This window comes from Sapajus apella, unplaced genomic scaffold (genome assembly GCF_009761245.1).
Source record: "Sapajus apella isolate SASKATOON/1434 unplaced genomic scaffold, GSC_monkey_1.0 scaffold6, whole genome shotgun sequence".
Taxonomy (NCBI): Eukaryota; Metazoa; Chordata; class Mammalia; order Primates; family Cebidae; genus Sapajus; species Sapajus apella.
Window position 1 is genome coordinate 15006210 of NW_022436946.1, and position 17210 is coordinate 15023419.

A 17210-nucleotide genomic window follows, 5' to 3' on the forward strand; every position below is an offset into this window, starting at 1 on the left:
GAGTCATGCGTCAGCAACATTCATCATTACCAACCAAGGCCAGTGATATGTCTAAAAAGCTATATTTAATACTCCCAATGTTACACACAATTATGTGTTCAATGAATGTTCAGTGAATCCTTCTTTATGATGTTGATAAATATCGTTTACGTAGCTAAAATCTTTTACATAGCTAAGGGCAAATCGCTGTTTACTAGAGATACTTAATGCCGAGCGGAGTGAATACACGAAGTCGTAAATTATATGAAAGCAGGTGACCTATTATAGCCAGGGTCTCAATTTAATAATATATGCCCTTTTAAAAATAGCCTTATTTCCTCCTCTAAAGCTTGGACTCTTTGTTTTTGTTTTTTTGAGGTAAGGTCTCACTTTATCGCCCAGACTGGAGTGGAGAGGCCCGATCTCAGCTCACGGCAGCCTCAACCGCCCGGTCTCAGCCTCCTCAGTAGCTGGGACTACAGGGGTGTGACACGGGGCTGGCTAATGTTTGTATTTTTTGTACAGACGGAGGCTCATTCTGTTGTTCAGGCTGGTCTCGAACGCCTGGGTTCAAGCGATTCGCCCTCTTGGGCTTCCCAAAGTGCTGGGATTACAGGCACCGCACCGGCCTCGGCTAATTTTAATACCAAGTTAACACAGGTTTGTTGAATGCCCACTGTATGCCTAAAGATCAAAGCTTGATAAAACAAAGTCCCTGCTCTTACTGAGCATGTAGCTTTTTCAGATTATCAGTAACCAAATTTGGAAAATAATCCAGAATGCTGGCGTAGGTCAACCTCTGGGTGGGGCCATGCCCAATCTCTCCCTCTTTACGTCCCGCCACGCTCAAGAGTGCGCATGCGCCCTCAGGGAGGCGTGCAGTGACCCAGAGGCTGTCGCGCGGTGCACAGATAAGACGTCGCTCGTGCGCAGGCGCTCGGCGTAGAGTCCTGCCGGAAGCTAAGATGGCGCAGAGGTGTTCTCCAGGCCGCAGTTGGCGCCGTATCAGTATCTAAGCGGAGTGTTTTGAAAGGAGCTAAGGGGCTGTGGCAAACGCCCTCTCAGCGGTCATGGCCCGGCATCGGAATGTTCGAGGTTATAACTACGATGAAGGTAGGTGGCAGGGTCATGCCGGGACGTTGTTTTCGCGGTTCCAGCTGGGATCCTAGCCCGTTGACATCCACTTCAGTCTGAGTTTCTCGTCAGTGCTGCCCTGTCGGAATTGGGAGAGCCTCAGTTGGGGAAAATAACGGGACTTCTAGTGCCGCCAAATGCCTTTGTTTTTAAGTTGTGATTTCTGCCCTGTGGGGTTGATTTTATTTGGGGAGGGGGAGGTGCTGCATAGCGTCATGTGGGTAGGACATTGGTGAGGTTGGGATCGTTGGTATTTAGGCACGTAACCATTAGCACCTCTTCCATTGTTTTTTCCCAGGTCGGGCACTCACGTGCCTGTTTCTTGCTCCTCTCCCCCAAACCCCTTTGAGAAATGTCCATGAAACGTCGCTTATTTGTAAAACACAGATCAGCTTAATGCTTACATTCAACGGACGTGTATCTGTGTTAGATTTACGTGTTAAATCTTTTGTGTATGTCCATACATACTTAGTGCAGAACCAGTTTGCGCTAATTTATTTTTCAACGAATTTCAAAGTGGAAACTTAGGAGACAGTGGAAGACAAATATTAAAAAGGTCCTGAGAGTAAGTTGATACTCAGTTCTTGGCCAGTAATGCTTGATATGAATGTATTTTGAAATGTAAATAAATGACAGTACTAGAGGAAAGAGTGTACGGGAAAGGATTTTTTGATATTAAAAAAATGAAATAAAAGAAAAATATCTATATGAATGTTCTGTAGGAGTTCATAGGAGTTAGAATTAGTTTTAGGAGGAGCACATCCCTCTTCATGCAGTGGATAACTATAGGCATCACCAAGCATCACATAAGCTAAAAATATAAACAAATATGAACTAATGCAGGAGAAGAATAAAGATCTATACTTCGCTAAGTACAGAACGCGTAGTGCTTAATATGTTGGTGATTGTCATTGGCACTCCCAATAGATTATTACAGAACGTCAGTGTGCTCTAACTATAGTGGGGGCAGCGAACACCCTGTTCTCCATTTGGAACCTGTGACCCCAGTCCGTCTGGAACACATGAAATTTTCTGGTGGTTACTTTAGAATGGAGGCCCTTTTAAATAAGTATTGCAGTGGATGGCACTGCATGTGGACCATTGTCACCTAAGAAATGACTTTAGACTGAGAGATACTTTTGCAAATATAAAGTACATGAACAGGCCTAAGGAGTATTCATACATTTCTTTAATAGTTGTTTATCATTTCCTCAACCACCATTAATTTAGGCTTAGAATACTGTTCTAAGATTTGGGGACTGACAGTAAGATATTTGAGGGTAGTCTAAGAGGAAATTATACCAGTTACACATTAGTAGAGTATGAAAAACGCCACAAAAAGTACTCACCAAACGCTACGGGAGGGATACACAGATGAGAACACTAAATTCAGAATGGACTGGGGGGATAAGCAGGATTTCTACGTGTGGAATGCTTCATGGAGGAGAGGTGCTTGGCCTGAGGGAGCACCTTGACTACTTGAGGTCAGGTTGTCATGTTTCTTTGGAACAATTGGTGACATCATAACCAAGCTGTTCCTGTAACATTAAAGGGGTTCATCTTTATTTCTTGCTTATAAAAGTTTTACTTATCATCAAGGTCCAGTTTATTTCTCTTCTTCCCAGTTAGGCTTTCTCTTGAATTCTCAGAATAATAATTTTAAAATTGTCTAAAGTAATATAACCTCATTAGAGAGAGTTTGTATTCTAAAACCTACGGGTTCCTCTACTTAATTTCCACTTTGTTTTTCTCTGTAATTTGTATAATACTTTGCATGACTGCCTCAGTTGCTGATTTAAAAGTCCCAGGAAGGCAAATTCCATACTTTTAAGTAGCTGACACACTGTTGTTTACATGCAGTAAATACTCCATAATTTTGTTGATTGAGGAAGCAAACTACAAAGATTGCAGGAAAGAATTCTCTTCATCTTTTTATGTTGTGGCATTTTAGGGTCAACTTCAGCATTGACAAACTAACCTAGTAAAAAAGAGTCTTTTTTTTTTTTTCTTTTAAGAGTGAGGATCTGACTGTGTTGCCCAAGCTGGAGTGCAGTGGCTTGATCATAGCTCTCTGTGACCTCTAACTCCTGGGCTCAAGCAATCCTCCTGCTTCAGCTTCCAGAGTAGCTAGGCTTAAAGGCATGTGCCACCGTGCCCTGTTAATTTTTTGTTTTAGTAGAGACAGCTTCTCACTATGTTGCGCAGGCAGGTCTCAAATTCCTGAGGTCAAGCGAGATCCTCCCTCCTTGGCTTCCCAAAGTGTTGGAATTATAGGTGTGAGCCACCATGCCTGGCCTATTGCCGTCTTCAGTATCTAAAAATATTTTGTTTATGAATGGCCCCTTGTTATTTGCAAATAAATTTTTTTAACTTCAGATTATGATCTAATAATTTATTTAATCTTACATGTTTTTTGCCCAGTAGTAACATTTACTTACTTTTTCTTTGCCATCAGCATTTGGTCTCAGCCTTTGAGCATGCTGTTCCTGCTGTATGAATACCCTCAGAAACTAGCTAACTCTAACCTTTGGAATTGTTTTGGGTATTACATTCCTGGGGATCTTTTCCCTAGCCACCCCACTTCCAGTTCTAGTTTTGTTGTTCATGTGTGTGTTCCCAAATTGCTCTGTGTTTCTCACATCAGGCACTTGTCACATGGCTTTGTAATTGCCCGTTTTCTTGTGTGTATTGCTTGTCAGATTTTAGGTGTGGCTGGGTATGTGGATAACTGGAAATGTGTTCACTGTTATACCATGATTGTCTCAACTCCTCCCTGGCATGGCATTAATGTTTGTCAAATGAAATTTATGTAAATATACTTACGTTCTTTGTGTGTTTTTAGTTGTAATTAGTTTGATTTATTAATTTATAATAAAACAAATATTAATTTAGTGCCACATCGTGCCAGGTAGTTGTCTAAATCAAGTCTTGCCCTGAGGAAGCTGACAGTCTCATGGAGTGAACAAGTGTAGTGCTTTGAAGACACACTGTAAATTGGAGAAGTATGCTGGAGGGTGACAGTGGCAGAGGGGTTTACTGCTTTACCCAGAGTGGTCAGGGAAGACTTGTGCAAAGAGGAGACATTTGGGCTGGAATGTTAGCAGAAAGAAATGCCTTAGGAAAATCTAGGCAAAGAGCATATCCCAGGAAGCAGGAAAAAAAAAGGCAGTTAGCCATCAACGGGTGAGTGCAGGGTGTTTAGGGTAAGTTGGTTTGTACAGATGTTACCTAGCTCTCCATGAAGAAATATTCCTTTCATGATCTATTGTATACCCCATGTTCTGTGGAAGAAAAATGCTTTGGTTATAGAGGGCGTTGGGTGAAAAAAAAGGAGAACCATTCAAGTATTTTCTTTTTCTTTTCTGAGACGTAGTCTCTGTTGCCCAGGCTGGAGTGCAGTTGCGTGACCTTGGCTCATTGTAACCTCTGCCTTCTGCGTTCAAGCAGGAGCCTGCCTCAGCCTCCTAAGTAACTGGTATTACAGGCACATGGCACCACACCCTGCTAATTTTTGTATTTTCAGTAGAGACGGGGTTTCACCATCTTGGTCAGACTGGTCTCGAACTCTTGACCTTGTAATCTGCCCGCGTTGGCCTCCCAAAGTACTAGTATTACAGTTGTGAGCCACTGTGTCCGGCCTCAAATATGTTTTTTATAGGATTATATTATATTTTGATCACATGAGGTGAAAACTTGGGACTTGGGGAAAACAGAAACCCAATTAACAACTGAAGATATGTGTATGTCTTTATAAATATAGAGGTAGTAAATACTTATTTTGTGGGTGAAATTCTTAGAATTTTTTTGAAAATAGACATTCCAGATTCCTTAAATTTTGATAAACAGTTTATTTTGGAGAGGATTCAGATGCTTCCTCACTAATAACTAAGAATATAAAAAGAACTTATACATGAATTTATCTTTTTTGTCTTTATTTTAGATTTTGAAGATGATGATCTCTATGGCCAGTCTGTAGAGGATGATTATTGTATTTCGCCATCAACAGGTGAATTTTTAGAAATAATTTGATTTCTTTGATCTGGTGTTTAAACACGTACATGTTATTGTCATTCAAGGACTAGAGTGTTCGGTAAGACTGTAATATATAACATTTAAAAAGATAATTGTATGTCAGTTTTTAAAGGCAAATAAAATAATTTCTTTACCTGTGAGTAGAACTTAAAGTTATGATTCTATTATTTCGTTTTAAACAATATGAAAAAGACTGTGGCTTTTTTTTCCAACATACTTTGCATCATACAGTTAATCTAAAAGTGCTAAAATGGTAATTTAGTCCGTAATGAATTTCTGAAGCCTCTGGAGGCAGGCAGCCATGATCTCCCCAAAGATCTTTGAGTATTAGCAACATGGAGGTGTTGTGCAAAGACTTTCCTTTATATAATACTTTATCTGTTATTAAACAGTTCGGTAAATAAACCAAGTACATATAGTTCAGATTTCTTTTGGAGCCACAGAGGGATTTGGCATTCATATTTATGTATGATTCCACATCAGAGCTGCATCTTCTAGATTGTTAGCCCAAAGATTTCTTCTCTGCCACCGTATATGGAAAACATTCATATATTCTTTCCAGCAAAGACTGAGTCATTAACCCTGATCTTCGTCTCACTTATTTCCCTAACACTACATTTGTATTCAAATTTCAGCCTACTGTCTATACAGGTTAAAACGCCCTGCTAAGTTTTAGTATGGTATAGACCAGGTGTGGTGGCTCATGCCTGTAATCCCAGCACTCTGGGAGGCTGAGGTGGGTGGATCACCTGAGGTCAGGAGTTTGAGACCAGGCTGGTCAACATGGTAAAACCCTGTCTCTACTAAAAATACAAAAATTAGCTGGGCCTGGTGGTGAGTGCCTATAATCCCAGCTACTCAGGAGGCTGAGGCAGTAGAATTGCTTCAGCCCAGGAGGCTGAGGTTGCAGTGAGCCGAGATTGCGCCACTGCACTTCAGTCTGGGCCACAAGAGTGAAACTCCATCTCAAAAAATGAAAAGAAAAATTTTTTTGGTATGGTATAATTTACATATAGTTGGGTGTAGCATAAATGTAATTCAAAAAATTAATTTTTCACAAGTTTAAATATTTAATATAATGAACATTTCTTTCTTTCTTTTTTTTTTTTTTTTTTTTTTTTTTTGAGAGGAGTGTTGCTCTGTCTCCCATGCTGGAGTGCAGTGGCACGATCTCGGCTCACTGCAACTTCTGTCTCCTTGGTTCAAGCAATTCTGCCTCAACCTCCGGAATAGCTGGGATTATAGGCATGCGCCACCACACCTGGCTAATTTTTTTTTAATATTTTTAGCTGAGACAGTGTTTCACCATGTTGGTTAGGCTGGCTCGAACTCCTGACCTCAAATGATCTGCCTGCCTTCGCCTTCCAAAGTACTGGGATTAGAGGCATGAACCACTTGCCTAGCCCTAATTATTAGAGGCACGAGCCACTTGCCTAGCCCCCATTTCTTCCAGAACATTCTGCCATGGTCTGAATGTTTGTGTTTCCCTCAGATTTACATGTTGAAATCCTAACCCCCAAGGTAATGGTATTAGGAGGTGAGGCCCTTGGGGGGTGGTTAGGCCATGAGGGTAAAGTGCTCATAAATGGGACTAGTACCCTAATAAACGAGGTTCCAAGGAAAACTCTTGCCCTTCTATCATGTTAGGACACAGCAAGTAGGTGCTGTCTGTGAGCCAGAAAGCAGGCCTTCACCAGACACGGACTCTGCCTTGATTTTGGACTTCCCAGCCTCTGAACTGTTGCATATTTCTGTTTATAAGGTGCCTAGTTTATGGCATTTTATTATAGTAGCCTGAATGAACTAAGACATCCTCCTTGTCTTAATTACCCTGTAGTCTGCTGGGCTATCTTATGAACTGTACCTGCTTTAATTCCATTTTTAGCCTCTGTAGACCAACTATGTCTCTTCTGACTTTAATAATTTATTTTTCTTTATAAATGCATAGGTATGATAGAAATTTCTTTATCACATCTACTCTTACCTGTCATCTTTTTCGTGTTGACCGGTTATTCTGAAATGCATCTAGCTCTTTATAGACCTGTTCTTCTGGTCAAGTACTTCCTTATATCTACTCTTTCTGTCATCTTTTTCCTGTTAACTAGTTATTCTGAAATGCATCTAGCTCTGTATTTATAGGCCTGCTCTTCTGGCCAAGTACTTTTCTCATTTAGCTTAATCATGGCTTTTCCTCTCATCTTTTAATGTTTCACTGTTATCAGTACATATTCTATTAGGAGATAAAAATTGCACCAGCTATTTTATCAGAGAGCATTTAACATAAAAAGTTGTTAACCAGGTATTAGAGAACAAAGAATGCAAAAAGTACAGCCAGGATATCAAGAAGGTCAAATTGCAGGTAAATTCAGGAAGCACTTTACTGTCCCTAGTTCTTAGGGAAACAAATGGCAAGGTTGAAACCACCTTTAAGAAGCTCTGGTATAAACTCCTTGGAGCTGGGACTTGGATATCGAGGAAAGGGTTCTTTGCTGCTTTGCCTCTGAACTTCACAAGCGGGACTCTGGAGGCGGGACTCTGGAGCCAGAACTCAGACCTCAGGGCAGGAAGGCACTGCATGGCTGATGCTACTGCCTCAGAAGGTCCCTGAATCTTCTTGGAGCTGGGATTCAGCTTTTAAAGAGGGAATTCCAACCACCTAGCTGGTCGTGGTGTCTGTGGAGTGAAGAGGCAAGTTGAAGCTGGTTCTGGGAGTTCTGGAAAAACTGAAAATGGATATTAATTGCTGTTACTAGAACAAACTGCTTCTGGAAGGTGAAGTGAGTATTGCTGGGGTGATGCTAGGAACAGGAAGCAAAAAGGAAGGAGCATGTGGCTGCCTTCTCTGGCTTTCCAGTGTCCCTTTAGTATCTCCTTAGTGGCTGATCCTAAAAGGGAGCCAGGTATCGAAGAAGAAATGTGCTTTGCAGTGACTTCAATCTAGCATCACAAAGCTGAGTAAAGGGTGGTGGGTTAGAAGCTGAGAGATGGCTTAATAAGCAGCATTCTGTTACAGATCCTTATTCAGGGATTCAAAAGAGAAGACATAGTGATTCAGGAACAAAACAATTTCACAGTTTTCTAGGAACTCCTAGGCATTTGCCCTTTGCAGCTGCTATAATTCGGCATCATAGTTGACTAGGTAGCTTAAATATTAGAGGTGACAAAGTGATGTCTGGTAGCGCTATCCTCATCACTCACATTCTAAGCACATTAGAGAGCATGGCATATTCATGGAACTGGTTATATTAGATTTGAGTTAAATATCTCTAATATATGGATAATCAATTAAAGGTGGTAAATGAGTGGATGTAAGTAGAATTGTTAGGAGACTATTATATGTATTTATCTAGAGGAGATGAGGCTATTTTAGGACAGTGTGGTCCTTGAACTATCAGCATCACTTGAGGGTTTGTTAGAAATGCAATGTTGGGGCCTCTGCCCAAGAGTCAGAAGCTGGGAGTGAGGCACAGCAGATGTTTTAACAAGCCCACTGGGGTACGCTCATGGTACGCATTGAGAGCCGTTTGTTTAGGGCAAGAGTGATAGCATTGGATTTGGAAATACATTCAAGAGAAAATTTATAGGAGTTGCGGTCTACAGGACTTGGAAGTTGTTGAATATGGCTTTATGTAAGTGTGGAATCTTTCACAGAGCTGGGGATTACTGAAAGACACCTTAATATTGCACATTAACACAGTCATTTATCTAGGCATCTCTGGATAAATAATATGTTATCTTGAATAATAAGCTAACAGTGCACAAGGTCAGACTTTGAAAGGGTGTTTCTCTGAGATTTGCATTTATGACCTAGCTTTCTTGAGAACAGGGTCAGAGTTTATCCATGTGTCTGTCATAGCTTTTGATGTGGCTCTTGCATGTGGTTTGTATTCAGGACAGTCTGACTCTGAGAGTTACTTTTTGTACATACCAAGAAGTCAACTGATATTATCAAAGCAGGAGATAGTTAAATGTTTTTGAGTTTCTTCTGTGACAAACTGATATTTTTAACAAAAGCATATGACTTTGGATTTTTTGAACTTTGCTATTTCAAAACATTTCAAAAATAGCAGTAACATCAGATAAGAAACTTACTTTCCTCTTAATGGTCTATTTTCCAAGTAATTTTCAATAAAAAATTGAATAGTTTTAGAAGAATATTTTCTATTCCTAAAGAAGCAGCCAATGTTATTGAAAAGCTGATTATATTCATGGTGTAATGAAGTCTGATAATTGAATGACTTTACCAGTTAATTGGAATTTCTGTCAGATTCATCAGCATGTGTGTATTTTCGAATTCATTTAAGCCCAGTTTTCCTGGATTCACTATGTTGCCCAGGTTTGTCTCGAACTCCTGAGCTCAAGTGAATCTCCTGCCTCGGCCTCCCAAAGTGCCAGGATTGTAGATATGAGCCACCATGCCCAGCCTAAGATGGTGATTTGTAAATGTTAACTTTACTTTCTTTTAGAAAGGTTGACTTCGATACTGAGTATTGAACCTATGTCCAAGAGTGGGGATAGCAAAAAGAGTTTGTGAATAAAACTTTATTTGAATGATGATGTATTGTTTCAACTAGTATGATTAGAAGTTGCTCCACTCTAATTTCAAACCTTTATTGTATATTCATTTTTTTTGTAAGAAAAACCCTATTCTAGTAAGTTTATAAATTAGTTTGGTATAAGGAAGCTTGCTTTAAAGTCTTGTTCAAATAACTTGCCACAACAGTATGGTGGGTAAAGAAAATAACCGCGACTGAAGGAGTCTGGGAAGGCTTCTGGAAGGAGTTGGGATTGGAGCTAGTAAATTTGGGAGTAAGAATGGCATCCCAGCTAGAGGAAGCAATGTTGCTTAAACAATGATTCCTATATGAGGCTTGTTTCCTCAGACTGGCAGGATTAATGCAAGTGGTGGGAGGAAGGAAGGCTAGGAAAGAAAATAGGAACCAAATTGTGAAAAACAGTTTTTAATTTTGTGTGTTTAGTGGCAACTTATTGGAGTTTTTTGAGTATGGGAGCTAGTACTTTGTGCAGATAACTGATCATGGTTCACAAAGTGGCATATAGGTGGGACAGAAGAAAGCGGGGGAGACTTGTAGGTCACCAGTATTTCCTGATCTTTCCTTGTGATATTAATCAGCTGGCAATAATTCCCTTTTTTTTTTTCTTTTTTGAGACTGAGTCTCATTCTGTAGCCTCGGCTGGAGTGCAGTGGCTCCCAGGTTTAAGCAATTCTCATTCCTCAGCCTCCCAAGTAGCTGGGATTGCAGGCACCTGCCACCACGCCCAGCTAATTTTTATATTTTAATAGAGATGGGGTTTTGCCATGTTGGCCAGGCTGGTGTCAAACTCCTGATCGCAGGTGATCCACCTGCCTGGGCCTCCCAAAGTGCTGGGGTTACAGGCATTAACCACTGACCCGCCGGAATAATTCTTAAGAACACAAATTTCCTGCTTCATTCCAGCACCACTGAATCATAATCTCCAGGGGAAGATGCCTAGAAAGCTGCATTTTTAATGAATGCTACACTTGATTTTTATTTTAAGATGTTTAGGAAACAGTTTTAGGAAGTTCCAGGTGTTAGGTTTTGAATTCTTTGCACTATTTTATTTGTCAAAATAAGTTAAATTTAAAAAATTAGTATAGGTGTCCATTTTTTCAGAAAGCACTTCCATCAAAGTTTGTGATTTAAAATTTTAGAGAATAACATTTTATGCAACCATTGAAGTACTGGGAGAAAAAATTCATAAACTAAAGCATTCTTAATGTTACACTTTCATCATTCTGTATACCCATTGATATGTGCCAATTTGTCTTAAGGAAACATGCATTATAGTAGAATGGATTGAATTATCTCGACTGCTCTTTATTAATATTTCTCTTACTCTGTCCTTCTTCAGGATCTCTTCCACCTCTTCAAGTTTCTCTGTATTCCTACCTCCTTTATTATAATGCTCCAGTCTTCATTGGTTACTTCTATACTTCCACAGTGCTTCTTGTCTGTATTACTTATTTGGGGCTTTTAAAATAAATCATTACATTTTTCTTCTTTATCTTGCCTGCTAATTTGTCAGCCCATTGACTTTTTTTTTTTTTTTTGAGACAGAGTCTTGCCCTATCACAAGGCTGGAGTGCAGTGGTGCGATCTCGGCTCACTGCAACTTCTGTTTTCCGGTTTCAAGCAGTTCTCCTGCCTCAGCCTCCTGAGTAGCTGGGACTACAGGCACGCACCACCACGCTGGCTAATTTTTTGTATTTTTAGTAGAGACAGGGTTTCACCATGTTGGCCAGGTTGGTCACGATCTCTTGACCTCGTGATCCACCCGCCTTGGCCTCCCAAAGTGCTGGGATTACAGACGTGAGCCACAGCGCCCGGCACAGGCCATTGACTTTTACAATGAAGAGAGAATGCTTATTAACCTTCTGAGTACAGGTGTTACACATACACTGCAGCTTTATGTTCTGTACATTATTTATAAATTTTGATTTCTTTTTCTCTACCCCCCCCATGTGATCGTATGTCTATACATTTTGAATGTAGCTTCCCTTTAATAAATATCTTTCTGATGACCTATACACAAGTCAATGGAATTAACATGTTTCGTGCTCTTGTAGAAAGCTAGATAATACCTCTGATAATACCTTGCCTTTTGAATATTATATCTATATTTCTGTCCTTCTTAACATATTCTTTAATTTTGTTCCTTTACAATTGAACAGAGTCTCCAGGATTAAGTTCAGTTGCCATCCAATAGAGCTGGAAGCATTAGTACTTTGCATATACCTGTGATTTTCTCCTTTGCTCACTTGTATTTCATTTATGATACTCAGGCATGTATTGGCAATTTGATAATCTGCCTTTTCTTTCCTTGATTATGTGTACACACACCCCCCCCCCCCAGTTATATATTGAGTGATGCTATTGGCAGTATTGCAGAGTAGCACAGACGTCTGAAAGTTAAAGTTAGGTATGTGACACTAGTTTACAGTGTCAGTGTGTGATTGGAAGTGTATGACTGAAAGCATGGGTTGTTTAAAGATTGAAGTTTGTATTTTTTATGAACTCTTAGATTCAGGCAAAATCAGCACTTTTTGGGAAGTGAAAATTAACCTTGTGTTTTCTTTTCTTTTCTTTTTTTTTTTTGTTTTTTTTGAGACAGAGTTTTACTCTTGTCACCCAGGCTGGAGTGCAATGGTGCAATCTCAGCTCACTGCAACCTCCTGGGTTCAAGTGACTCTCCTGCCTCAGCCTCCTGAGTAGCTGGGATTACAGGTGCCCACCACCACACCCAGCTAATTTTTATATTTTTAATAAAGATGGGGTTTCAACATGTTGGCCAGGCTGGTCTTGGACTCCTGACTTCAGATGATCCACCAGCCTCAGCCTCCTAAAGTGCTGAAATTACAGGGGTGAGCCACGGCATCTGGCCCCCTTGTGTTTTCTTCATTATGCAAATTAGAAGTTTGATATTTGGTTTGAAATATTTGTCTCAAAGAAGAGAACATTTCAGGGGACACAGAATAGTATACAAAGAAGAAATATTAGGAAAGGTGGATTTTGGAAACCATGAAGAAAGTAGGCTGGGTGGAATGGTTTCAGAGACTGGGGGAAAGAAGGAAGAAGATTATAAGAGATTAATAAGTGGTAAGCACATTTGAGTAGGATTTTGGGTATATGTTTTGGTATGATATTGTTTTTGTTTTCATTTCTTATGAAATGTGAGTAACTATAGGTGATTAATCAGAATTTTTTTTTAACTTTAGCTTTTGTAAAAAAAAAAAAGTTAATAGGAAATGGCTATACCATAGCATTCTTTGATCATTTTATATTCTAGCTGCTCAGTTTATTTATTCACGGCGTGACAAACCTTCCTTTGAGCCTGTAGAAGAATATGATTATGAAGATCTGAAAGAATCTTCCAATTCTGTTTCCAACCATCAGCTCAGTGGATTTGATCAAGGTATAGCAAAAAGTAGTGTATCTGTGTTTCTTACCTGAAAAATGATTAATAACCAAATACACTAGAATGTATCAGTTTTATTGTGATTGTTTATAACAGTAACTGGGAACAGTAATGTTGTCAACATGTCTTTCATATTCAAGGAAAATTTATGTTTTATTAAGTATGTTTTGTGAGGAATGTATTTAACTATGATTGGAAAATTGTATGGCTGTTGTTTAGTAACTGAACTTTTAATTGAACTATCCCATTTAAAAATTTTTTTCGAGGGAGAGAAACTCCAGTGATTTGCTAAAAAGAACTTTTTGAGATGATTTAATTGTTTAGTAAAGCTGTATGTGGGGCTTATGATTAGAATACATAAATTCTTTTACTTAGAAAGATGTTAAGTTCAAAAGGTTTGAAGAAAACAGTTGAAGCCTAAAGTACACTGTATAAGTGTCCTCAGGATTTACATCTATGTGAATTAAGTTTCAAGATAGAACTTAGTAATGACACTTGTTTTGGGTTTGCATATTTTCAACTCTTAAACATTTTAACGAAGATATTTATATTTTGGCTTTCTTCTTTTATGAATAAGTTTCAAACATGATATGGCTTCAAACATCACTCAAGCCATAGATTTGATAGCAGAACTAAAATGACCAGGTTTAACAATAATGCCATTTGTTCATAACATGGCTGAGTTGATTTGATCTTTCTCCGGAGTGTGTTTTCGTTCTACAATTTTTTTTTTCTTTTTTGAGACAAAAGTTTCACTTTGTCACCTAGGCTGGAGTGCAGTGGCGCAATCTCAGCTCACTGCAACCTTTGCCTCCCAGTTTCAAGGGATTTTCCTGCCTCACCCTCCTTCCCTCCCCCAGAGTAGCTGGGATTATGGGCCCCTGCCACCACAGCTGGGTAATTTTTGTATTTTTAGTAGTGACGGGGTTTCACCGTGTTGACCAGCCTGGCCTTGGACTCCTGACCTCAAGTGATTCACCCACCTCCGCCTCCTAAAGGGCTGGGATTACAGGCGTGAGCCACTGTGATTGTTTTTACATTGAAAGTTTATAATATTTTTAAAACAGAAGAAATTTATGAATCTGGGAATTGATCTTTGACTGGCTAATTCTTGTATTTTTAGTAGAGATGGGGTTTCACCATGTTCTCCAGGCTAGTTTTGAACTCCTGACTCAGGTAATCCACTTGCCTTGGCCTCTTAAAGTGCTGGGATTACAGGTGTGAGCCAGTATGCCTGGCCTTATAACCTGTGCTTTTAACCCCCTCACTATACTGCCTCTTTGGGTGTGTATAGAAAATAGCTTCTACAATTAGAAGAGGCCCTGATGCTAGCTATGCTAAGTATTTTGTTACAGTTTCCATAATTGATGTATTTATCAAATAAATATTATTTTCCCAGTATAGCTTATTAGCCTTTTAAAGTTAATTTTACACTGAAGCAAAGCAGAATTGCCCAAATATTTCAGGAATTTAATTTTAATAATTAAATGGGCCAATGGAAAAAGTGTTAAATACTTTTTTTTTAAAGAAAGGGTATTGCCAGTAGATTGCTTGTTCAACATATAAACGTATACAATTAAATATAAATTGCATTCTATGAAATGGTTTTATGGACTAGGGAGTTTGAAAACCTCAGTTCTATTTTGATTATTGCTAACTTCATAGCGTCATGATTTTCAATCTTATCTTTATTAAGTTAGAATTTGCCTGATATATCTACCTCATAGAGTTATTATGAGGATGACAAAAGAAATATACATAAAAGCATTGTGAAAATTGTCAAGTGCTATACAAATATAAAGGAATATATCATTCATTTTTATTCCTCGGCCCCTAGTTACCTGGTACTGTTTTAGGTTCTAGGGATACAAAGCCTCTCTGCTTTTATGGATTTTACATTATTAATAAGTATTACTAATAAATACTTTTTATAATTATGTCATCATCAGAAAATTAAAATTCCTAAACAGCTTAGATAATTCCAGACTTAATTTTTTTTTATTTTATAAATGAATGCTGGCCGGGCGTGGTGGCTCACACCTGTAATCCCAGCACTTTGGGAGGCCGAGGCAGGTGGATCACCTGAGGTCAGAAGTTTGAGACCAGCCTGACCAACTTGGTAAAACCCATCTCTACTAAAAATACAAAAATTAGCCAGGTCTGGTGGCAGGTGCCTGTAATCCTAGTTACTTAGGAGGCTAGGGTGGGAGAATTACTTGAACTGGGAGACGGAGGTTGCAGTGAACTGAGACCACGCCACTGCGCCCCAGCCTGGGCAACAGAGTGAGACCCTGACTTTAAAAAAAAAAAAAAAAAAGAATGCCTATTCTCCTCTTAATCTATTGGACTTTCTTATTTTTATGGCATGTTTATATTACGTTATCTTGCTGTTTCTAAAAGAGTCGTTAAGGATTATTTTAGTTGACTAGGAAGAACTGAAGTTAGCCAAAAAGGAAACTTAAGGTAGCAGCTTGAGAAATATACTTCGTGAGTAATTGGGTTCACTAACAAATTAGAAATAGTTCCACAGTCACCCCTCCCTTTGTGTACATGCAAAAAATGATCAATGCAGATACCATCATTATTGTTGACTGAAAATAGGTATTAGTGTATACTTTGCAATACACACTGTTTTCAAACATCTCAGGAGACATTTTATTATAGTGATTTTTAAATTAATGAAATTCCTCTGATAAGGGAAGATGGGTAGATTATAGATAAAAATATGATCAATAGAAATAATTTTTGCCAAAGAGAAAGGAGAGTTGAATATTCTAGTACAGCTGTACATTTTAAAATCAGTTTTGAAGATTAAAAGTTCTTTCATGGCACCATTCAGTGTAGCTTTTGATCATTGTTGTCTTTTCTAGCTCGTCTTTATTCATGCCTTGATCACATGAGAGAGGTACTTGGAGATGCTGTGCCAGATGACATATTAATTGAAGCAGTTCTGAAGAACAAGTTTGATGTGCAGAAGGCTTTGTCAGGGGTTCTGGAACAAGATAGTGTGCAGAATTTGGAGGACAAGAATGAGGGAACTGTATCTACAGGAAAGATAGCAAAAGGTATGCCTTTATTGGTTCTCTTTCAATTGTTTTACATGGTTAATGCCTAAAGAGAGGCTTTCATGTGCTTGAGCTTTTAAGAAAAAATTTAATTTGCTTGAGCTATTACGAAAATCTTGCATATTACTGTTAACTTTTGATTATCAGTTGATCTTCTTGTTTGTGAATTTTTAGGATGAGTACTGTGTTTCCCATCTTCTGTTATAGCCTGTTTTTTTTGGTTATTTCACTACTTGAATTTTGTTTTGTTTTGTTTTTTTGAGACAGTCTCACTCTGTCACCCAGGCCGGAGTGCAGTGGTGTGATCTTGCTCACAGCAACCTCCACCTCTCGGGTTCAAGTGATTGCCTTCCCCTCAGCCTCCCAAGTAGCTAGGATTACAGGTGCATGCCACCATGCCTGGCTAATGTTTTTTTCTTTGTATTTTTAGTAGAGACGGGGTTTCACCATGTTGGCCAGGCTGTCCTCGAACTCCTGGCCTCAAGTGATCTGCCCATCTTGGCCTCCCGAAGTGTTTGGATTACAGGCGTGAGCCACTACACCCAGCCTCGCTACTTGATTTTATAACTAACTACGTAGTGGAAATAAAATTAGATAAGACATCTTTTTCTTTTTGTTAGTAGCTTACAGAACTTTTTAATTGTTTTTTTTTTTTTAACTCTAATGTGATAGAAAAAGGAAATTAACAGCCAATCAATTATGTTAAAGAAAAATCCCTTTATCCTTTTACTATGTATAATTTTATTTTATTTAAATATCATTAGATATATGACACTGGTTTGCATTTTATAGCCAGATATTTAATTTTAAATTTGTAAAATTTGGGGTTAAATTTGGAATTCAGTGGACATAAGAGGGGAACTGAGGTCTACCACTATATTAATTGGCATGCTATCTCTCAGTATGAGTATGATGATTTGTTAACTATGTCAGTGTTGATTGTAAACTCTGGGCTAAATTTTTGCTACAACAAAGCTGCATACAGCCTTGTTACCATGAAATAAGAGTGTGTTTTGGGGGGACGGTGGGCACACAGATGGG

At 38.9% G+C, this 17210-nt stretch overlaps 1 protein-coding gene across 2 annotated transcripts in view; it reads left to right on the forward strand.

Moving 5' to 3' along the window:
• The first annotated feature begins 847 nt into the window (after positions 1 to 847).
• The window catches only part of HBS1L (HBS1 like translational GTPase), an 85693-nt gene continuing 69330 nt past the window's right edge, over positions 848 to 17210 (forward strand). For both annotated transcript variants that reach the window (XM_032274720.1, XM_032274721.1), the window contains exons 1-4: positions 848 to 1092; positions 5054 to 5119; positions 12976 to 13101; positions 15975 to 16169. In XM_032274720.1, the coding sequence (XP_032130611.1) occupies positions 1050 to 1092; positions 5054 to 5119; positions 12976 to 13101; positions 15975 to 16169 (430 nt within the window). In that variant the 5' untranslated portion in view covers positions 848 to 1049. The remainder of the gene's footprint in view (positions 1093 to 5053; positions 5120 to 12975; positions 13102 to 15974; positions 16170 to 17210) is intronic.